Source organism: Piliocolobus tephrosceles, chromosome 9 (genome assembly GCF_002776525.5).
Source record: "Piliocolobus tephrosceles isolate RC106 chromosome 9, ASM277652v3, whole genome shotgun sequence".
Classification (NCBI taxonomy): domain Eukaryota; kingdom Metazoa; phylum Chordata; class Mammalia; order Primates; family Cercopithecidae; genus Piliocolobus; species Piliocolobus tephrosceles.
The window spans coordinates 70,604,536-70,629,664 of NC_045442.1; the positions used below are offsets into that span (position 1 = coordinate 70,604,536).

Below are 25,129 nucleotides of genomic sequence, written 5' to 3' on the forward strand. Positions count from 1 at the left end.
TTTTTTTTTTTTTTTTTTTTTTTTTTTGGTGGAAACAGGATCTTGCTATGTTCTCCAGGTTGGTCTTGAATTCCTGGCCTCAAGTGATCCTCCTGCCTCAAACTCCCAAAGTATTGGGATTATAGGTGTGGGCCATCATGCCCCTGGCTACTACATTGTTTCTAATGATACTGATATTATTATTGTTTCTTCTTCTTTCTTCTTCCTCCTTCTTCCTTCTTCTTCCTTCTTCCTTCTTCCTTCTTCCCTCCTCCTCCTCCTTCTTCTTTTTCTTCTTTCTTCTTTTTCTCTTTTCTCTTTTCTCAACAGGGTTTCACTCTGTCACGCAGGCTGGAGTGCAGTGGTGCTATCTTGGCTCGCTGCAACCTCCACCTCCCTGGTTCAAGCAATTCTCCTACGTCAGCCTCCCAAGTAGCTGGGACTACAGCCTCGTGCCATCATGCCCAGCTAAGCTTTTTGTATTTTTAGTAGAGATAGGATTTCACCATGTCGGCCAGCCTGGTCTCAAACTCCTAATGTCAAGCTATCCACTCACTTTGGCTTCCCATAGTGCTGGGATTACAGGTGTGAGCCACTGCAGCAGCCTTTATATGGTTTCTTAATTTTGAGGCATACCAGTGCTTATATGTAAAACTTATACTATGGTAAAGTTATTTACAGCAGCTAATGTAGTTGGAATCACAAGTAATGTCAAGCTGCTTTATATACAATGTCCCATTCTGTCAAAAGTTAAAACAAAAAGTGATACTTCTATTTCCACACACATTTGTAGCAGATGTTTGTAGGCTTAAACTATAGTTTTAGCAATATCGATGCCAGGGCAGAGATAACTTCTTTATTTCAAAATCCATCTAACACTGCAATTGAGGAGCTTCTACCTTATGTTGCAGTAGAAGTGATTAATCTACAATCTACATGCTAAAGGGGAAATATCAAGAAAAAGCTCTGACAGAATTCTATAAATGCTTTCTAAGTGATAAATATGCTTAATTTGAATCATATGCTATTGGATTTATATCAGCATTTGGGAGTATCCATTTGTATGTGGAGACATTCAAAGTTGAAATATGTGAAATTATTATAGATCAGTGTTAACAGATGAATATTTGTGATCGATTTTGATAGATAACAGTAACTTTGGCTGGGCACAGTGTCTCACACCTGTAATCCCAGCACTTTTGGAGGCTGAGGCGGGTGGATCATGAGGTCAGGAGTTCAAGACCAGTGTGGCCAATATGGTAAATCACCATCTCTACTAAAAATACAAAAGTTAGCTGGGTGTGGTGGCGTGCACCTGTAGTCCCAGCTGCTCGGGAAGCTAAGGCAGAAGAATTGCTTGAACCTGGGAGGTGGAGGTTGTGGTGAGCTGAGACTGCATCACTGCACTCCAGCCCGGGTGACAGAATGAGACTCCATCTCAAAAAAAAAAAAAAAAAAGTAACTTTAAACACCAATTAAATGAAATGTTATTTCCCCTAAAAGAATTACATTGTTCTCATTACTAAACCTGATAAACAAAAAAATTTATTACTATTAATATTCCTAAATTTGTCAGTAAAAGTTTTTTGTTTTATAAGTACCTAAATAATGTCCTTGGTTTTTTTTCTCATTACCCATGGAGCCCAAACTGTTTACTACCTGGCCTTTTACAAAGAAAGCTTTCTGACCCTCATCTTCTTCTAAAAGAATAGTAGATGTCTGATCAGAAACCAGTTATGCATTGGGTTGACTATCCTTTATTAGCATTTTAAAGTTCTTGCATTTAGAAAATACTAAAAATACTCAAATTTAGAAAAGTTAGTTGTCTTCATAATGTAATTTAAATGTTTGAAGTGTTATAAAAGAGATTCACCTGCAATTAAATATCAGCAGAGTGTGTTGTATACCCTTATCCTGGAACACTTTTCTCCTATAGTAACTGAATGACTTTGGAATTCAGGGCCTTGCATTTTTACCTTTTTTGTTTGCTTGTTTTTGCTTTCTTTTCTTTTCTTTTCTGTTTACTTTTTTTTTTTTTTTTTTTTGAGTTGGAGTCTTGCTCTGTTGACCAGGCTGGGGTGCAGTGGCATGATCTTGGCTCACTGCAACCTCTACCTCCCGGGTTCAAGCGATTCTTCCACCTCAGCCTCCTGAGTAATTACAGGTGGGACCACCATGCCTGGTTAATTTTTTGTATTTTAGTAGAGGTGGGGTTTCACCATGTTCCCTGGGCTGGTTTCAAACTCCTGAGCTCAAGCTATCAGCCCACCTTCGCCTCCCAAAGTGCTGGGATTATAGGCATGAGCCACCACCCCTGGCCTGTTTTTGCTTTCAAGTGGACTGTTGATGGTTTTCTCAGAGTGATTTACTTTTGAAATCCAGTTTGTACTGGAAAGAATTTATATTCCAGGCTGGGCACAGTGGCTCATGCCTATAATCTCAGCACTTTGGGAGGCCAAGGCAGGTGGCCCACTTGAGTCCAGGAGTTCAAAACCAGCCTGAGCAACATGGCAAAACCTCGTCTCTAACAAAAATACATATTTTAAAATTAGCTGGTCGTAGTGCTGCATGCCTATGGTCCCAGCTCATGGCACTGAGGTGGGAGGTTGGCTTGAGCCTGGGAGGCAGAGGTTGCAGTGAGCCCAAATCATGCCACTGTACTCCAGCCTCCATTACAGAGGGAGACCCTGTCTCAACAAAAGGAAAGGAATTTGTATTCCTCATTTTACTGAGTCTAATGTGAGTTTTTGTTTAAAAAAAAAAAAACAAAAAAACCGGAATAATTTCTTCAAATTCATAAGCATGGCAGGCAGTTTTATTTTAAATTCTGGGGGAAATATGAGTTTAAGGATCTCATGTACCATGCCTTGATATCATTTCTCTATAATGTATATTTTGGCAAATGATATTGTTATGAAACATACTTTTGCATTAGTATTAACTTTATGCATAATAAAGATGCATCTTCAGTTTTTTGTTTAGCTTATGAGAGTTTACAGCTGGGGACATCTTTTACAAAAGTATATTTATAACCTGTTCAGAAGATATGAAACCCAATAATGAGATAATCACCTGTGTATTTTTCAGTTAGCAGTTACAAAAGGATTATTGACACTTATAGTTGTTAATATCTCAGTAAAAACATATTCTTGTGATTATTTTAAAATTGAACGCTAGTCTGTATTTTTAAAGTTTCCTTTTATGGAATATTTTGTCTTTCGGCACTTTGCATCTGGATTATAGTTCCCCCATTTAAGAAAAAAAAGAAAGAAAAAACCTGTTTATATTCAATAGGATTAAAAACACACTTTCAGTTTTAGAGCAGATTTATCATCTACCCTTCAGGCTATTCTTTAATATGGAGCTCTTAAAAATGAGTATCTTAAGATATTGCCCAGATGTTTTAAACTTCAGCAAACTTGTGGTTTTCTTTATTGGAATCTTTGTTTGTAGTATTTGGAAGATGAAAGAAAATATCTCCAGTATCTAAACGCTTTGGTTTTAATTTTTTTTTCTAGAAAGGCATGCATAAGATAAAGCTTCTATACTGATAAATTTTCAAAATCCTTACTTTTAAAATATCAAGCCGGGTGCCATGGCTCATGCCTGTAATCCCAGCACTTTGGGAGGCTGAGATGAGTGGATCGCCAGAGGTCAGGAGTTCGAGACCAGCCTGGCCAACAGAGTGAAACCCCGTCTCTACTAAAAATATTTTAAAAATTAGCTGGGTGTGGTGGCTGGTGGCTGTAATCGCAGCTACTAGGGAGGCTGAGGCAGGAGAATCGCTTGAACCCGGGAGGCGGAGGTTGCAGTGAGCTGAGTTCACGCCATTGCACTCCAGCCTGGGCAACAAGAGTGAAACTCTGTCTCAAAATAAAAAGAAAAAAAAGAAAGTATTGTCAAAATGAGAATTGTACTAACAGTAATGTAAAAATAATATTGTATGTCTATATACTTTTGAATTTACATTGTTATGTGATTCGTATTTGTTTTGTATAGCTGTAACATTTGGTTAATTGTTTAGCAGGTTATTGAATAGATTCTGTTCTTCATTACTTAGCACAGTGGGGATTGAGAATGCTTTGTATCAAGTGTCTTCCAAGTGTTGGGAAGTTTTAATTAAAAATATGAAAGATGTCAGTCATTTACTTCTTTTTTTTTTAGGTGGTAGCCCAATTGAAAATTTTCTGCAAAATCAGTAACTAAGTTATTTTTCCACAATTATAAACTTAGTTGATGGCATTTATTGAGTGCTTACTACGTTCAAGGTAAATGAAATGAAAGAGTGGACTAGTGCGCTATACACACACGCAATCTCTCAAGGGAAGCAAGTACAAGCACCTTATTTCATCTCACTTGTTTAGAAATTTGATTTTGTTATTTCTTGCTGGGTAACATCATATCTGTGTTAATCGAAAATTTGTGTCTTAGAATGAGATTTCTCTCAAAAGCAGTAGGTAACAGGGATACAAGATAAAGAATTTCATCAGAGAATAGAAATTCTTTTTTACAATGGATAAAATTTTGCTTGTAACAGGGATACAAGCACAAACCAAATCAATATTTAATTATTTTAAAAATATTCAAGGAAAATCTAGTTTTGTTAAAATTTGTATAGATTGGTAGTGTACATGTTCTTAAAAATCCAAGAACAGTAGCAGCAGCAATTCTCATTTAATCCTTCTTTAGTTTGTTCATTCAACCATTCATTCATCAATTTTTTTTTCTGTGTACCCATTATCCATCAGGCACTATGCTTAAATATTGTGGAACACAAAAAGAAATAGTCTTTAATGCTATGTTTTACAAATGAGGAAACCTAATCTCAGAGAACTTAAAGTATAGTTGTCCTTTGGTATTCATGGGGGATTGGTTCCAGGAACTTCCTCGGGTACCAAAATCCAAGGATTCTCAAGTACCTGATATAAAATTCTGTGGTATTTGTATATAACATATGCATATCCTCCTATGTACTTTAAATCATTTCTAGATTACTTATAATACCTAATGTAATGTGAATGCTGTGTAAGTAGTTGTTATACTCTGTTGTTTAGGGAATAATGTCAAGGAAAAAACACTATTTACATGTTCAGTACATATTTTCCAAATATTTTCAATCTATGGTTGGTTGAATCCATGGATGTGGAACTTATGGATATGGAGGGCCAGCCGTACTTGCCCCATGTCATACAATTAGATGAATATGGAATTAAAGCTAGGTCTGTCTGACACCAGAGCCTTTGCTTCTAACCATTGAGGAATGTTGCCTGTCCTGATGACTCCACTATAGGAAATCATGTATTGATATCAAATTGATCTTATATGTCTGTAGTGAGGAATTTGGCCATGTTGGATCTATCCCCTTCCCTCCTTCCTCTGCTCCTTTCTTCCTCCTTTACCCCCACAGCTTTTCCCCTCCCTTAGCTCTTTTTTCTGACAGGTGGGCTGTTTCCATCCCTCTTTGCTGGTACCTTCTCCACTTAAATTTTGGTGTATCCCTTGGTTCCAATCTCTGTGTTCTTCTCTTGTGTATGAGTGTGGATTTTGTGTTTGCTTATCCTGTGTGGAGTTTCTGAGCTTGAATCTGTTAAGAGTATGTCATTAATCAAATTTGGAAATTTTTAAGCCATTTTTTTCTTTCTTTCCTTTTCCTTTTTTAGAAGCAGGGTCTTGCTTTGTGGTTCAGGCGGTGCAGTGGCATAATCTTAGTTCACTACAGCCTCAAATTCTTGGACTGAAGTGATCCTCCTGCCTCAACCTCCTGAGTAGCTAGAACTACAGGCATGCATCACTATGCCTGGCTATTTTTATTTTTTTTTGTAGAAGTAGGGTCTCATTATGTTGCCCAGGCTGGTTTCAAACTCGTGGGTTCAAGCAGTCCTCCTGCTTTGACCTCTCAAAGTGCTGAGATTATAGTTGTGAGCCACCATGCCTGGTCAAGTCATTATTTTTTCAATTTTCTTTTTCTGCACTGCACTTTTTTTCTTCTGTTTCTCATGCACAAATTTAGATCTTTTAGTATTATCTTATAGGTCTGAGTCTTTTTTCATTTTTAAAAAAATTCCTTTTTCTGTCCTGCAGATTGGAAAAATTTTTTCGATTTATTTTTAACTATACTGATTCTTAACAGTCTTCTTCATTTTACTATTAAGCCCATCTGGTTATTTTTAAATTTCTAGTTATTGAATTTTTAAGTTCTAATATTTTTATTTTATCTTCTTTATCTTCTGTTTCTTTGCTGAGTCTTTTCACTTTTTCTAGATGTCTGAAGAGTCCCAGTAGTTTGTGGTTCCCTGGAGCTCTCTGCTTTGGTAATACAGCCAGAGAATTAGAGCTTTATTTTCCCAGCTCTGCACATACTTCCTGTAACTATAACCATGTCTGGGTCTAAGTAGTAGGCAGCTACTCTTCTCTTGCTTTTTTCTTTCTTGCGTTTTAGTCAAATTATTTTACCTCTTGTTATAACTTTCAGTTTATTATTATTTACCAACACTTTATACACAAATTGTAGATTCTTCAGATTGTATCTTCTACCAGAGTGTTCACTCTTCTCTGTATGAGGCTGATACGGAGTGAGGGGAGAGCATATTACCTTAATAAAAATTAAGGGTTAAGCTAGGTCAAAGTTGATTTTTCAGTGTTGATAGTTTAGTCAAGCCTGTTTGCTTCTATTCCTAGAGCCTGAACCTCTAGGACTTTAAATTGATACCAGTGGTCTCAGCTCTGAAACAGCCCCCAGAATGAGGGTACCAAACTGACCTCGGAGGTTTCCAGCTTAATTCAGAGGTGTCTAGCTTAATTTATGTCTGCTTTCAAAATTTGGCAATTATGTCAAAGGGGAAACGATCTTTTGTTTTAGGTTTTCAGTTTCCAATGTTATTACTTCAGCCTTATGTAATTGCTAAAATCCCTGCTGTTTTTCCCCTATTGCCCCCTTCCTTACTGTTATCTTCTGCTAAGCACAAAGTGTGAATTTTGAGGTTCCACATGTAACCAGTATGAGTATATCCTTCCCCCCAAACCCCAGTGGAAATGTGCCACGGATCCTTATTTTTATTCTCCACTCCTTTTAGGGCTTTCATTTCTTGCCTATTATGTTTTTAGTTGCTCTTTTCTTGTCCTGTCTTTTGTAAGCACTGCTAGACTCAGAGAACTTTCTGCTTTTGGAACTATTTTGGTTAACCTCTTTAACTTAGCATTCAGTTTCAGAATTCAGCAAATGTGTTTTAGGGCAAACTAGCTGTGTGTTTTAGGTTTGGGAAATGTCAAATTTTGTTTCTCTGTCTTCATGCTTCTGGCTGCAAATGTTGGCAGGTGGAACAAAAAACTGCTAGTTCTGGCCTGCCCCTGTGAACAGGTCTCACCTCTCTGGAAATTTGTCCACTTTGTGCTTGTTGCTTCAGAGCTCTTTGGTACCATTAACAATGTGACTTATGATTTATATGGCCTTCCTAGGTGTCATCAGTACGAATGTTGGCTGTGATGCAGTATATGCTACCCAGAATCGGAAGTTCCATATGTTATGTTTTGATTAGAGATTTTAGATGTTTGAGTATTTCTGATGAGTGATATTTTTTGAAGTTTGGTAGAGAGAAATGATTAGCTAGTTATTGCTTAACTACTCTCTCTCCATATCTATTACATATGTTTCTGGAATATTTCTGTAATCAGAGAAACTCAGACCTATTATAAACCATGGACTCTGGTAGAAATAACAGCTGAAAGCAAACCAGGAAGGGAGGTGGAGTGTATAATTTGTGTTTTGGAAGTACCCGTCTGTGGACGTGTGGGTGATGCTCTAGGTTTACCATGAGATTACCCATCTAATTTTGAGAACCACTGTCCTGCAGTATTTTTCTTTTTCTTACATATGACTTTTTCTTTTTGTGATTTAAAACTAAATGTCAACCAGTTACTATTTAATGAAAATCATAAATTGGTTTAGAGAAATTTTGTTGTGTTCTTACAGTGGGTAGAAACCTAATGCATGTATCATGCATCTAAATTTAGGAATAATTCATTTTATTTTAATCATCTATACTTATATACAAAGTGCTTTTCAGCAGTATATTTGATTATCTTAGGTACAATGATCTTCACGTTCAGAGTTATAAATGGGAATAATTAAACCTTTAAACATGTTAGAGTTGAATAAGGGCTTATCTAAGCAATACATGCTTAAAATTGCTTTCTTATCAAAGAAAATAAAATTGGAGGTTCAAGAAATGTCTTCAAATTATAATCCTTATGAACTAATAGCTTAACCTTAGTTTTGAATAACTGTTACGTTTTCCATCTTGTAAAAATATGCTTAAATATAAACACATGTGGAAAATGTTAGTTTGGCTTTTAGCAAACTGACATTTGAGTTTTTTAAAACCTTACCAAACATTTGCAGTAAAAGATTTCAAAGCTTTGAATTTTACAGGTTGCCTATCGATTCCCTTGCCTGTGTTATTCTATTAACATTTGATCTTAATAAGTATAACCTGTTTAGAATTACTTATGTTTTTAACTTATTATTTGTTTAGATGAGAAGTTTAAGGAAGAACTTCATCAGAAATTCTAATTGGCAGTTATGAATGCTTTCTTAAGGAAGTTAAATTTTTGGAATTTCATTGTAAAGATTTTAATCACATGTCCTATTCTTCATATGTCAATCTGTGAAATGTTCAAAAATTGTTAATGTTGTTTTTACGCTGTGCTGATGTTAACACAATGTGAGGTCTTCTTCTCCTGATAATATGCTGAGCACATGCACACTCTCATATGCTTGCTCCCTCTCTCTCCTTCCCTCCCATTCCCCCTTCCCCCTGAGTTTGAAATAACTTAGTCGCTTTAGTTTCTGTGAAAATGGAAAGCAATTGCCCTTAGATAGAACTAGAAATTGTAAAGTGTTGGGTTTGTGGACATTTTCCTGTTCATAATTCTTCTTATTTCTTATTTATAAGTACTTTTATTCATATAGGATGCTGTGTTGAAGGGTATAATCATGGAGTCTTTTTTATTTCTTCATGTTAGGTAAGGAGAAAAAAGACACAATAGAAATTACAGTGCTATTTGTGTTTTAAAATTTCTCCTCTCCCTTTTGTATTCCTTATTGTTCTCTTCACTTTTTCTAATGTTTTTCTAGCTTTTCAGGATAGATTTTCTAGATGCATCCTAAATATAACTGACAATAGTTGCCTTTTATTTAAAAGTAATTCATTTAGTTTCCAACCACAAGGTATTTAATTCTACATATTTCTATTTTTATTTTACATGGTCTTAATATATCCTTGATTACTGTGTTGATCTTCCAGTTTTTAGGCTGCCACTTATACCATCAAAAGCCATTTAAACTGGACTTAGAGGATAATGAATCTAAATTTTCTCATCTTCCTCAAAACAACAGATACAATTAAAGTCACAAATAAGATGTACCTTCAGAATTGCGAGGAGACAGAACATAGTAAGAATTCAAGTCTCTTATAAACGGAGTTATAAACATCATATTCCAGTATTCATTCTGCTGCTTTGTCTGTACATTTGGAGAGCAGAGGTAGCTGGGAGGTTTAAGAGACTGAAAAAAAGGAGAGGGGTGTATGAAGTGTGGATCGGTAACAAACACCGTCACTCTTGAAAAGAAAAAGTCCAACAGACATCCTAGACCTGTGTTTTAGACACGTAGGTAGTATGTTAATTTTTAAAGACAAAATAATTATATTGAATGAATTTATTGATCATTTTGTTGAACAATTATTATAAGGACATCCCATATTATATTTCAGCTTTTATAAACTATAAATGTTTATGTCTTACATTTTGTGTTCTTTCAACTTTATCTTAATTTGCTTCTCTTATTTTTAGTGTCATTTTGTACATTTGTTTAATATTACTATATTCATATCTTTATAAGTTATAATTTTTTCCTGTAATAATGTAACTTATAAATAATTATAATATTACAAGGTTTATTAAATTTCTTCCAATGATAATTACTATAATAGGCTTGTGGTAGAAAAATGGATCAGGTACTGTCCTTCCAATTCTGTCAGGCTTTTGATTGAGGTGTTTATATGGCCACCCCATTCAGACAAAGAATGTCAACCAAAAGGAGAAAGTAAGAAGGAATCTATAAATTCCTGATATTCCCATACTTTATTCCCTATGGAAAAAGTCCTGTAAGGAAAATACATAGAAGTTTCCCATAAAATGTAATGATACCATAAACTCTTTCATCCTTAAACACCTGTTAGTCTTGCCACAGTACAATCAGTTCCCTGAAGATAAATATTTCTTGGTTTGTTAGTTGGCTACTTAGGAGTTCCTTTTCCTTCTTAAGATTTTCTTCTCTCCTGCATTTCTTTTCTGACACCATCCAGCTCGTTATCCAAACTAGCAACCTCAGAATTATCATCCCTCTTCCACATCTTACACTTCATCACATCCTATATCTTCAACTTCGGAATGATTCCTTAGTTTGGTCTTGTCTCTCTATCCGGTCTTTCATATGAGCTATTCTAAAGGCAGGTGGTCTGCTTCTCTTTACTCTATCCTCCAGTGTTATCATCATTTTTAAAAAGTCCACTTCTCGCACTATTGCTAAATAGAGTTTAATAATTTCTAGTAGCTTTCAGAATAGTGTCTACACTTATTAGCCTGATAGTTACTACTTTTTCTTTGTCAATTTTTACTACTTTGATTTTGACCTGCATTTTGTTTGTGTTTAACTGGTTTTTCTGAATACATCATGTTTATTGTTTCACACTCAACCCTGAATATTTTTTTTCCCTTAAGTGTCAAATTTCAATTCAAATGTTAAACTTTCCCTGCCTTTTTTGTTCAGAATCACTTCTTTCTCTGCTCTTGCTTTTTATTCAGCTTTGTTCTATATATAGTTCTTTTAAAATAATTGTATGGAAAATTGCTATGTTCTTTTATTATAAAATGAAGTTGATTTTTCATTACAAAACAGTTTATATGCTTATTGCACAATTTAAACAGATGTATAAAAGAGCCATAATTGTTCCTAATTTGGCGATAACTACTGTTAATACTTTGGTTGTATTCTTCCAGATTCTTTTCAGTAGACATGTATATTGGATAATTTTGTTTACACAAAAAAAGGATTATATTGTGCATAAGTTTTTGTAAATTAACATTTCTCATTTGAAATAGCATGGAAAATACCTATCAATAGACATAAATCTATTTTAAATCTGTAACATTTAAAAATGCTTAATACTTTAATAGAAGCAACACATACACATAGTTAAAACTACAACAAGGTAGAAAATTAAATGCTTATTTGAAGACTTCTAATTTTGGGAAATCGACTAATTCTGCTATTCATCAGGATTTCTCAGACCAAAATTCAGACAAGACTAAATTTGCCCATTTCCACCTACTATTGTTTATTCTCTATTTATATTATGCTAGAGCTTGTAGTCTTTGTACTAACGCAAGAAAGGGGAGGAAAAAATTGTCCTTATTCACAAACGATAATTATGTTTAATTTATTAAAAACACATACATCTTTGGAGTTAATTAAATATTAGAAACTTGGCTGGAAAAAATGGATATAAAGAATGTTTATAAATATCAGCCACAAATAAAAATTAAGTTTAAACAATATCATAATAGTATTAAAACATAGGAAGTATGAAGTAGTGATCAGAATAAAAGATGTGGGGGCTTTGTGGCAAACATGAAACTTTGAGAGATACTGTAACCATGGATTAGATGATGTAATATTGGAAACATATCACTTTTCCCAGCATAGATATAGAAAATTAGTGCAATCACTAATTTTCTAACAAGTTGGGTACAGTGGCTCACGCCTGTAATCCCAGCACTTTGGGAAGCTGAGGTGGTTGGATCACGAGGTCAAGAGATGGAGACCATCCTGGCCAACATAGTGAAACCCCGTCTCTACTAAAAATAGAAAAATTAGATGGACATGGTGGGATGCGCCTATAGTCCCAGCTACTTGGGAGGCTGAGGCAGGAGTATTGCTTGAACGAGGGAGTTGGAGGCTGCAGTGAGCTGAGATTGCGCCAGTGCACTCCAGTCTGGCAACAGAGCGAGACTCAGTCTCAAAAAAAAAAAAAAAAAATCCTAACAAGTTGGTTTTTGGAGTTTGACAACTAGTTGTAAATTTATATGAAGTGCAAAGAACCAAGAATGGCCAAAGTACTCATGAAGAACAACAGGGTAAGGACACTTGTAGAGAGAGAGAGAGTATGTGTGTGTGTATATATGTGTGTATATATATGTATATATTATATATGAGAGATATGTATAAGATACTGGGATTTCTAAGTCAGTTCAGTGTTTTTTTCCTTAACTTGAGTAGTAGTTACACAGACACTTGTTAAATTTTGCACATTTTTTTTACTTACTCTAGAGAAATTTATGAAAAACAAAAGTAAACTATAAACACCAGTGGAAAAAAAAATCCTTTTATATCAACTCCATAGAGATGCAAATACTGTTAAAAGTTAATGTTTTTAGGCCCTGGCTCCATGGCTCACCCCTGTAATCCTTGCACTTTGGGAGGCTGAGGTGGGAGGATCGCCTGAGCTCAGGAGTTCGATATCTGCCCGGGCAACATGGTGAAGCCCGTTTTTACAAAATAAAATATAAAAAAAATTAGCCAAGTATGGTGGCGCATACCTGTATTCCCAGCTATTTGGGGGACTGAAGTGGGAGGATCCTTTGAGCCCAGGAGATGGAGGCTGCGTTGAGCTATGTTTGCGCCACTGCACTCCAGCCTGGGTGACAAAGGAAGATTCTGTCTCAAAAAAAAAAAAAAAAAGGTAATGTTTTTAGCTTAACATTATAAATCTAAATAATGAATTTATGCTTACTTTTAATTAAGTTTATACAATGTCTGTGAACTCTATACTGGAAGATGAAGAATGTAGTGCACTTACACTGTTTTGCCTTTTTATTCTTCCTTATATTTGCTTTGGTTGATTTTTTTATTGATTAACTTTATGACTTCAACAATATGTTTAAAACCTTTTTAAAAACTTGATTTTTAACATTTGAGATATTTATGGAGTCTTCTCCATAAAAGGGAGAATTTCGCTTGCAATAATGTATGATGGGCACTTTTAACTTTTTTATGGCTTTCTTTTTCAAAGTCATACACCACCCTCCTTTTCTTTTAACCTCATTCCATCTTTCTTCTGTTTTTTTTGGGGGGAGAGTTTGGCACATCTCCTTAGTAATTTTTTCCACATGGGATAAAGGATTAGTAAGTATTGCTTTGCCTTATTAACCTGATAATTTGAGTGCATATTGAAAATTTCTAGTTTCAAAAATTTCCTCCCTTCTCAGCATAGAATACATTACTCCATTATATTTTTAGCATCTGGTATTCTTTGAGAAGTTTAGTATTAGTCTGATTTTTATTCCTTTTAAGGTAATTATTATTTTTCACTTTATATGCTTTTAGGGTTTTATCTTAATATGAGAGATTACACAAGATGTGTCCAAGTATGGGGTCCTCGTCCCCAATCCCTTGTAAAACTGTTTGATGTTTGGAAAAATCTGACCATATTTATGTTTCACCTTTTTTCCCCCCAACATTTCTCTCTTACTCTTCATAATGTTTATTTTCCCTTTCTGTATTTCCTGTTAAATAGATCTCGGACCACCTAATAAATTCTCTGCACCTTTTTATTTCATATTTTTAATCTCTTATATTTTCTATCTACTTTTTTGGTATTTTTAAAAATTTCAACTTTTCTATTTTTATCTTAGTTTTTACCCATGCATATTTTGATTGCTCAGGTAATCCATCCAACTATTGATTTTTCAAAAAATTTTCAATAATTGTTAGTGTATAGATACTGTGTCATTCTCTAGCTGCATCTTTTCATATAATTAGATAGGTCTGTTTGTGGCATCTTTCTTTCCTTGCTTTACAGGCAGTGCTGTTATGCTTTTGTTTGTTTTTATATATAAAATATATTTTTTGACATTTAGTAAGATGTGGAAGAGGAAATGAACATATGCTTTATCATCTCTTTTGAAGTGTAAGGTCTTATAATTTTCATACTTCTTGAACTGATTCCAAGGGTAACATTAAGTGAAATTCTGTTTAGTTTCTATAGAAAACTCACTTAGTTGTCTGGAATGAGGAGAAATACACACTGATTTCTGTATGTTTGTAGTAACAAGTAATTCTGAGACTGGGATTCTGATTTTGACTTAACCAATTTGCCACATGTGACCTCCATTTGGCAATCTATTAATTATTACTTTTACTTTAGTTTAATGGCTAATTATGGACAGTCTGTGTTTTAAATTCTTATAGTTGTACACTTATGGAAAACATTTCTTAAATGTGAAAATTCGGTATTTTTGTTATAAGATATTTCAATTCATTTATTCAACATACTTAAACAATTAAAATATTTTACTATTTGTGTTTTAATACTCTTCTGCTCAGAAAAGTTTACATTGTGGCAACTAATAGAAGGTAACTTACTTTTTTCTACTGTGATTTCCTTATAGGTTTGATGAACTCGTGAAAAAATTCAAAGTCGAATATCATGCTGGTGGCTCTACCCAGAACTCAATTAAAGTGGCTCAGGTTGGTTACTTATTTTAAAAGTTAAAAGGATTCAAAATGATTCTAGACCCATGTCTATTTTGCATAATTGTTTCCATTTATATTGTGTTGCTGTAGAATATAGTTTTGTTCATTTGAATTGGGATTTTAGTAGTCATTGCACATCTAATCAAAAGTTACTTTAATTGCTATTTCTTTGGCTATTGGTAAGCTTGAACTTTTAATATGTTTATTATTCATTTGCATTTCTTCTTAAATTACTTGTTTCCTTTCACTATCATTTTATAATTTTTCATATGTTACAGATTTATAGAAATTCTTCATATTTTATAGATAGTATTCCTTTTTATTTTATAAGTTGAAAGTATTTATTTTTTGTCATGTGTACATTAACTCTTACAATGTCTTTTACGGTGCCCTAGTTCTCAATGTAACTTTCAAAGTTTTTAATGTAATTAAACTTTATGGCTTCTTCATTTCCTGCATGTCCTCCTTAGAAAGGACGTTTCTGCCACAAGATAGTAGAAATTGCTCTGTATTATATATAGATATCTATATACATAAATATACATGCATATGTTCATACCTAAATATGTATAGACATATATGTTGGTAGATATGTATATACATCTATATATCTATACCTGGATATATCTTTTTTTTTTTTGAGACGGAGTCTCACTCTGTCGCCCCGGGCTGGAGTGCAGTGGCCGGATCTCAGCTCACTGCAAGCTCCGCCTCCCGGGTTTACGCCATTCTACTGCCTCAGCCTCCCGAGTAGCTGGGACTACAGGCGCCAGCCACCTCACCCGGCTAGCTTTTTGTACTTTTTAGTAGAGATGGGGTTTCACCGTGTTAGCCAGGATGGTCTCGAACTCCTGACCTCATGATCCGCCCGTCTCGGCCTCCCAAAGTGCTGGGATTACAGGCATGAGCCACCGCGCCCGGCCGGGTATATCTTTAATATATCTGTATATCTGTCTCTATTCCCATATCTTCCAATGAGTAATTGAATAAACTCATTAGGCATATACTCTATGAGTTACCAGTTTAACCTAATCTTGATTGAGAGAGTTAGTGATCTGCTTAATCTTCCAGCTTTGAAAGATATGAACAAGTTTTACATACCACTGGTTCTTACCTTTGCAGTTTGAAGCTAGCTCAAAATTCTGCTCGTTGCAATCATGTGTCAGTTCTGCTATACTAGATTTTTTTTTCTTTTTTATTGATTAATGCTTTCCCTTTGAGTTCTAATTAACTTCAAGAACTGGAAAAGTGGAAAATTGACAAATAAAATCCAGAATGATTTCTTTTCAAGTAACTCTTAGTTGATTTAGACATATAGTATGATTATTCCACATACTTCCAAGCTCAGATTTAATCATAGTTTTCAAATCTTTTATAAAAATGAATCTTTAAGGTGGTCATTAATATGAAGTGGCCTGAGTCTTTCTGTTGGTCAATTGATTTGCATTGTTTTTGGTAAAACATCCAGGTGGTCACTTTATGAACTTCCAAAGTAATAGAAAAAGGATGATTTACGGCCAGGCGTGGTGGCTCAACGCCTGAAATCCCAGCACTTTGGGAAGCTGAGGTGGACGGATCACTTGAGGTCAGGAGATCCAGATCAGCCTGAGCAACATGGTGAAACCCCGTCTCTACTAAAAAAATACAAAAATTAGCCAGGTGTGGTGGCGTTTGCCTGTCATCCCAGCTACTTGGGAGGCTGAGGCCAGAGAATAGCTTGAACCTGGGCAGTAGAGGTTGCAGTGAGCCGAGATCATGCCACTGCACTCCAGCCTGGGCAACAGAGTGAGACTCCATCTCAAAAAAAAAAAAAAAACGGATGATTTACTAAAGCCTTAATTTATCAAGGCACGTTTTGCATTTTACAGTTTTCAGTCTTTTCTCCTACTAGAACTGGGGGTGATATGGTTAGGCTTTGTGTCCCCACCCAAATCTCATCTTGAATTGTAATCCCTATGATCCCCACATGCCAAGGGAGAGACCAGGTGGAGGTAATTGAATCATGGGGGCAGTTTCCTTCATGTTGTTCTCATGATAGTGAGTGAGTTCTCACAAGATCTGATGGCTTTATAAGGGGCTCTTACTCCTTTGCTCCGCATTTCTCATTCTTGCTGCATGGTAAAGAAGGTGCCTTTCTTCTTCTTTGCCTTCTGCCATGATTATACGTTTTCAGAGGCCTTTCCAGCCATGTTAAACTGTGAGTCAACTAAACCTTTTTTCTTTTCTTTTTTTTTTTTTTGAGAGAGAGTCTTGCTCTGTCTCCCGGGCTGGAGTGCAGTGGCCAGATCTCAGCTCACTGCAAGCTCTGCCTCCTGGGTTCATGCCATTCTCCTGCCTCAGCCTCCCGAGTAACTGGGACTACAGGCGCCGGCCACCACGCCTGGCTAATTTTTTCTATTTTTTGTAGAGATGGAGTTTCACCGTGTTAGCCAGGATGGTCTCGATCTCCTGACCTCGTGATCCGCCCGCCTCGGCCCTTTTTTCTTTATAAATTACCCAGTCTCTGGCTGGGCACGGTGGCTCACACCTGTAATCCCAGCACTTTGGGAGGCCGAGATGGCCAAAAAATTAGCCGGGCGCGGTGGTGGGCACCTATAGTCCCAGCTACACGGGAGGCTGAGGCAGGAGAATGGTGTGAACCCAGGGGGCGGAGCTTGCAGTGAGTGGAGATCGTGCCACTGCACTCCAGCCTGGGCAACAGAGCGAGACTCTATCTCAAAAATAAATAAATAAATAAATAAATAAATAAATAAATAAATAAATAAATAACCCAGTCTCAGGCAGTTCTTTACAATAGTATGAAAATGGACTAATACCGGGAGACTATTAGCTGTTCACTGATTGTCTCCTTCCTTGAGGATCTTCATCAGTTTCTGCCTTCTAAAAGTTCATTAATTATGTAATTAAGTTCTCCCTCAGCTTTCTCCCTGATACTGGTCTCATAATAAAACAGTCATTGCCTACTTTTATTCTTTTGCACTTTTTACAATATTTCACATTCATTCTAACAATGTATTCTAGTAATGGTTTATTTGTTCTTGTCTTTTGCCAAGTAATAAAAGGAATTTGAAGTTTTGGGTAACTTACTATGTGAGATCTTACTAGTAATCATACTTTCATATATCAAGTTATGTGACAAATTATGTCAACAAGAAAATGTCCCCAAAGCTCTGAGGTATTTTGTTATGTCAAATCATGTTCTTGAAGATTTTAATGAAACCATAGGCAACAAAAACAAATATTGTTGATATCTTGTCCAAATAGAATTCTAGATTTATTTGATATACAGTACAAATGTAAATTTTGGTAAATTTCATTTGGTCTGAACTTCTTACTAATGAAAGTGAAAAGTTCTTATCTGCTCAATATCCTGCACAGCATGTATACAACACTGCTAAAAAGGGGTGTGACTTGCTTAAGTTTGATAATTGATGCTTTCTTAATGAACACTTTTGGTTATGTTGTCAGTTTTTAAAAAATTTGTAGAAGCACTTAATGTGATTTTTGACTTGAAAGAAATGGAAAAAGGCTGGCATTGTGACTCATGCCTGTAATCCCAGCATTTTGAGAGGCTAAGTCAGGAGGATCGCTTGATTCCAGTAGTTTGAGACCCTGTCTCTACAAAAAGAAAAATAAATGGAAGAAAATGAATATGTGCCTAAAATATGGCTATTTTTGTTGCTGGACATAGATACCTTGCAGTACAATATTAACAAAATATGGGACCAAAGGAATGCCTTTCTCTGATTTGGCAGTACATTGAGAATAAGAATGGAAAAATAAGATTATAGAAAAAATTATTCTTATGAGGTTTCTGTTTCTTTTGTTTGTTTGTTTGTTTGTTTTGAGACAGAGTCTCACTCTGTTGCCAGGCTGGAGTGCAGTGGCACGATCTCTACTCACTGCAACTTCTGCCTCCCGGGTTCAAGTGATTCTCCTGCCTCAGCTTCCCAAGTAGCTGAGACTATAGGCATGTGCCACCATGCCCAGACAATTTTTGTATTTTTAGTAGAGACGGGGTTTCACCATGTTGGACTGGATGGTCTTGATCTCTTGACCTCATGATCCACCCACCTCGGCCTCCCAAAGTGCTGGAATTGCAGGCGTGAGCCACCACACCCAGCTTGTTTCTGTTTTTGAAGAGGCCACAAGTAGGCTAGAAAAAACACATACCAAAAAAAAAACACAAATAATTTTATTTATTTATTATTATTATTATTATTTTTTGAGACACTCTCTCTCTCTCTCTGTTGCCTAGGCTGGAATGTAGTGGTGTGATCATAGCTCACTGCAGCCTTGAACTGCTGGGCTCAAAGAGTCCTCCTTCTTCCATCTCCTGAGTAGCTAGGACTACAGTCATACCATGCCATACCTGGCTAATTTATTTGTTGTAGAGACAGGGTCTCTGTATGTTGCCCAGGTTGGTCTTGAACTTTTGGCCTCAAGTGATCCTCCTGCCTTAGTCTCCCAAAGTGCTAGGATTATAGGTGTGAACCATTGTACCTGGCCCAAATGGCTCATTTTTATATTAAGAGTCCTTCAGAACTCAAGTAAAAAAGTCACAGAAAAGAGCAACGAGGTTAAATAAAACTTTTTTTCAGTTTCTTTACTAAAACTGTAACTTATTTGGAATTCAGTTTTGACATCACAAATTCAAATTCAGATGTTTTAAAACCATTTCTGCAAGAAACAGAAATTTAACTTAGGATGATAGCCAGTGTCTTTCAGAGTGTTTTAAAGTGATGGACATTTTGAACACTGATAAGCCTATATAATGAATCTGTAAACACAAGGGATGTGATTTATAAGGAGCTGGAATGCCAAAACGTGCATTTAGCTAAAAGATAGATGGATATTTTTATAGAACTATAAACTAATTCCTGTATCTAAACACCTATTATTGATAGTAATTAAAATCTTAAGTATTCTGTTTACATGCTTTTGTTGAGAGGATGTTTAGCTTAATGTCATCGCATTGGATTGATACCAAGAATGTGGGCTTGATGCATCAGAGGTGTAAGTCACAGTGGATTTTACCTTTGACTGTGTTAAGTTTTACCACACATACAAGAAGGATTGACCTAATGGCTCTAGTGAAGTATAGAAAGGAAACATAAAAGTAAAACTATTTTATTATTTCATAGGCAAAAAGAAGCATGCCATTGTTCTTTTTAATTCAATATTGGTAAAGTGTTTAATCCAACTATAGTTACATTATTTTTTTTAAAAAGTGTGACAGAAATAAATAATGCAGAATAATATGTGATTATGAATAAGTTCAATATTAGTTAGCAAGAGCAGTCTCAACAATTTCAGAGACTAGGTGGCTTAAACAACAAAGATTTATTTTCTCACAGTGTTGGAGTCCCAGATCAAAGTGTTGACACCTTGGTTCCTTCAGAGGCCTTGCTTCTTGGCCTGCAGATAGCTACCCTCTTTCTGCCTCTTTGCGTGGTGGTTTCTGTGTACATATGTACCCCTGGAGTGTGTCTGCGTGTCCTAATGTCTTCTTATAAGGACACCAGTCAGATTGGATTAAGGCCTACCTTACTGCCCTCCATTAATTTAATTACCTTGTTAAAGACCCTATCTTCAAATGTAGTCACATTGTGAGATACTGGAGTTTAGGGCTTCAACATATGAATAGTGGCAGGAGGGTCCGTGGAGGGATGTTTATAGTTCAGCCCATAACAACTATGTGTTTTTAAATTTTTGTGTCTAAGTAATAAAACATCAATAAGTTAATTTTTGGTAGTGTTCTTTTTTGATACTGTCTTCCTTTTCTTTCCTGTATATGTTTTACTTACTTTTATTATTTACCATTTAAATTACAGTTAACATTGTAAACTCATAACAACCTAATTTGGATAATATCAATGTAGTTTCAATAATATACAAACACTCTACTCCTTTACATCTCCATCCTCTTCTTATATATTATTACTCTCATTGATTATGTCTTTGTATATTGCATGCCCATTAACATAGATTTATAATTATTCTTTTATTCATTTGCCTTTTAAATCATATAGAATAAAAGGAATTACAAACCAAAAGTTTCAGTGATACTGGCATTTATATTTACTATGTCCTTTCATTTCAGCCTGCAGGACTCTCTTTAGCATTTTGTGTAGGGCAGGTCTATTGTTAACAAACTGTCTTAGCTTTTGTTTATCTGGGAATGTCTTAAATAGCCCCTTTATTGTAGGGTAGTTTTGTTGGATATGTAATTGTTGGTTAATAGTGCCTTTCGTTTAATACATTAAATATGTCAACTCACTGCTTTTTGGCCTACATGGTTTCTGATGAGAATTAGTTCTTAATCTTATTGAGAATCCTGACTTGGGACCAGTTGCTTTTCTCTCACTGATTTCAAAATTCTTTCCTTTTCTTTGTCTTTCAACAGTTTGACTATAATGTGTCTTGGTGTGAATCTTTTTGTGTTTATCATGTTTAGAGCTTATTAAATTCATGCTTCAAGTTCATGCTTGGATGTGTAGATTCATTCATTTTATCAAAGTCGGGAAGTTTTGGAACATTATATCTTCAAACATTTTTTTCTTTTATTTTCTCTCTGTTTTCTTTCTGGCATTCTCATAATTAATATGTTGGTCTGTGATGATTGTTTAATGATAAGGATTCTGACTAAGTAAGATAGAAAAAACCACCATGGTGAGTAAACAAAGCAGAAATGGAACCCTACTGTTCTAACTAGTAACCTCAGCTTGCTTTTTTTACTGGAGATTTTTCTCTCATCCTGAGAAGACTTCAATTTTTACTTCTCTAAATGTGAGAGATTTTGAGTAGTGTTTCACTTGTTTTCTTCACTTCTTACTGTCTTCTTCAATTTGGGAGTAATTGTAGGTTGTCACAGAGAGTGTCGAATATGCATCACTTTAAATACAGCTATCAGTAAATGGACTCTTTCATTCATGCTTCCCAGGGATGACAGTTTTCCTTGGTGCCTAGATATCTTTTTGTTCTTTGGAGATTTATAGTGTTATGTGACTCATTGAATTTTTCAGAAGCCTGATGGTGAGCTACATGAGGTATTTCTATTTAAGTTCTAGGTTCACTTGTTTTTAAGCTTCCTTGAATTTAATTTATCTATAGTATTTTAAAATTTATTTTTAAAATGCCATCTTGGGGTATATTCTGGGCATCTCAAAAATTTTAAATACCATCTTATCCTTTGTTAACTGGAATATAAGCAGGTAATCATTTGAATCACTTTTTTCCTGTAATTATTATAATATTGAGGCTATATGGATTTTTATTTTATTTTATTTTATTTTTTATTTTTTTGAGACAGAGTCTCGCTCTGTCACCCAGGCTGGAGTGCAGTGGCGCGATCACAGCTCACCGCATCCTTGACCTCCTGGGTTCAAGGAATTCTCCTACCTCAGCCTCTTGAGTGGTTGGGACTATAGGTGTACACCACCACACCCGCCTTATTTTTAACTTTTTTGTACAGATGGGGTTTTGCCGTATTAACCAGGCTGGTCCTGCATTCCTGGGCTCAAACGATCCTCAAGACATTAGCTTGGTCTCCTCTCGAATTAGCAGATCCTTATTTCTGTCTTATAATTTCTAATCTGCTTTTATGATTATTGACTTACATTCAGTCTTGCAGTTTTTCATGTCTCTTCCAGTTAGATAAGCCTCCATATTTGTATTTAACTTCCAGTAAAATTTTAACCATGTTGTTGTTTCATTTTTAATTAAAATTTGAGAGGACTGCCTAAATGCCAGTGTGTTTTATGTTTTATACATCTCAGGGGGATGCTTTTAATTGGTTTCTTGATGTAAAACATCACATAATAAACTAGTGTTCATAATTGTATTTTAAAGCTTTCCAAAATACTATGTAAAATGAGTTTCTAAAAACACTGAACAAAAGTTTTAGGAATTATGTTTGAATGAAATAGAAACATTAAACTCAAAATTGTAAAGCTGATATTTCAAGAACTACCAATTGGTGTAACATTACTAATTGAGTTATGGTATTTAGAAGTTAAAACTGATTTAAATCAAAGGACTCGTGTTGTTTATCTATTTCGAGATCTTTTTTGAAAAAAGTTAATCTAAAGTTTTTCTGTATTAAAAAAAATCTGATTATCTCTTTTGTGACCTATTTTACCTAGAAAAGCTAGTTAGAGGTTAAAAGGTTTTTTATGAGATGTACTTCTGTGCATTGGAACAGTCCAGATGTAAATTTAAAAAGAAGAAATGACAATGAAGTGATCAAAGAGAATTCTCTGTTCAAATGCTTTCACCTGGAGCAGTTGTAGAAATGTCAGTAGTACAACTGTATTTATAATTATAGCAGGATGTGGCAGAAGGTGATGCAATACAGTCTCTCAATTCTTTCTGTCATTTAAGAAAGTAGTAAGTACTAATTCTGTCAATTTTATGATTAATGAATAATTTTAAGTAACATAAGCCCTACAAATAAGGTTGACTATTCAAATTGTGATACCTCCTTATAATTTTTAAAGTTTAAGTATGAATTAATACTCCTCTTTGTTTGCCTTTCTGAGCTCTTCCCTTTTCAAATTAGGTTGTAAACTTTTCATAGCTAAAATAAGATGAAGGAAGCAGTGGCTTGCTGTCCTCAATTACAATACTTTTGATGTGTTTGTGAAATTATTCTAACTTAGATCAGATTCTTTAATGTAAAGAAAAATCAGTATTTCATTTTTCCTTCCTGCCTTTTCTCCCTCTCTCCTTTCCTTGTCTCTCTCCTTTCCTTTCTCTCTTTTTCCCTTTATCCCTCCTCTCCCCTTCCCTTCTTTTTCCTCCTCCTCCCTTCCTTACATCTCCTTCCCTTCTCTTCCTACCCTTCCTCCTCCCTCCCCTCTTCTTCCTTTCTTCCTACTTTTTTAATGTATTATATTAAGCAATTATTTTACTACTATTTGTGATGACATGCTTTTAGTTCTGTCTCAGCAGTTATGGTTGTGCTCTGCAGTTGTCTAATATAAATCTACACATATCACAGTTACCCACTTCATAAAAGAATGACATATCTCTACTCTTGTGGACCTTAATGTCATGCAGTGTTCCTGGGTATGATATTAAACATGGGTACAATTTGAAATTATATTTTTCTGTCTAAAAGCAAAACAAATAAACCTTCAGTAAGAAATACTACAAGCAATGGGACATAATTTCATCAAGGGGATAAAACTCTGTTCCTTTTTATTCTATTTTGGAATTGGAATTCAGAAACTTTTTTGTCCTATGGATGGTATATTCATTTATTTGAAATGAAAATTGAACTCAGATTTTTCTGAAAGAGTCTCATTTGTTAATTGGTTCACAAGGATGGTCTTTGCCATTTAAATTATACAGTGGTACTGTCAGCTGCCATTGTTTTTGAAAGCAAAGAAAATATTTAATTGTATTGATTTTCTAACTTACATTCCAATTAATACACATTTCCTTCTTCTTTAAATAACTTTATTGGAATATAGTTCACATACAATTCACCTGTTTAAAATGTATGATCCTGTGGCTCTTAGTGTGTTCACAGATTTAGCTAGCTGTGCAACCATCACCACAGTTAGTTTCACAATATTTTCATTATCAAATGAAGAAACTCTATAACCATTAGTAGTCATTCCCCATTTCTCTCTCACCCCCGATCTTCTTTCCATTCAACCCCTGGGCCCCAGACAGTCACTTATCTAGTTTTGTTTCTATATGTTTGCCTATTCTAGACAATTATTTTTGTTTTTGGAGATGGCAGTTTGCTCCGTCTTTGAGGCTGGAGTGTAGTGGCACAATCATGGCTCACTGCAGCCTCCAACTCCTAAGCGCAAGTGATCCTCCCACCTCTGCCTCGTGAGTAGCTGGGTCCACCGGCCTGTGCCACCATGCTCAGCTAATTTTTAACTTGTAAATTTTCTGTGGAAATGGAATCTTGCTTTGTTGCCCAGGCTGATGTTGCTTTCCTGACCTCAAGCAACCCTCCCACCTCTGCCTCCGGAAGTGCTGGGATTACAGGTGTGAGCCACTGTGCACAGCCTTTAACCAATTATCGAAAACCTATTCATATCTGTGATTCTAGATTCTTTCACCAATATCTCTCCATCCTTCTACCCCTCTAATTACCCAGGCCTCTGATAAACACCATTTTACTCTCCTATGAGATCAGCTTTTTTATAGTTCACATGTGAGTTGAGATTATGTAGCATTTGTTTTTTGTACCTGGCTTATTTCTTTTAACATGATATTCTCCAGCTTCCTATATGTTACCACAAATGAGAGGATTTTGTTCTTTTTTTTTTTTTTGTGGATGAATAGTATTCCATTGTGTATATATACCGCGTTTTATTTTATTTTTTATTTTTGTTTTTTTTTTTTTGTTTTGAGACACAGTTTCTTTTTTTTTTTTAATTTTTATTTTTATTATACTTTAAGTTCTAGGGTACATGTGCATAACGTGCAGGTTTGTTACATATGTATACATGTGCCATGTTGGTGTGCTGCACCCATCAACTCGTCAGCTCCCATCAATTCATCATTTATATCAGGTATAACTCCCCAATGCAA

The 25,129-nt window shown here is 35.3% G+C and overlaps 1 protein-coding gene across 3 annotated transcripts in view; it reads left to right on the forward strand.

Moving 5' to 3' along the window:
• Positions 1 to 25,129, forward strand: part of ADK (adenosine kinase) — a 591,886-nt gene that overhangs the window by 144,830 nt on the left and 421,927 nt on the right. For all 3 annotated transcript variants that reach the window (XM_023204899.2, XM_031936187.1, XM_023204900.1), the window contains exon 4: positions 14,488 to 14,566. In XM_023204899.2, the coding sequence (XP_023060667.1) occupies positions 14,488 to 14,566 (79 nt within the window). The remainder of the gene's footprint in view (positions 1 to 14,487; positions 14,567 to 25,129) is intronic.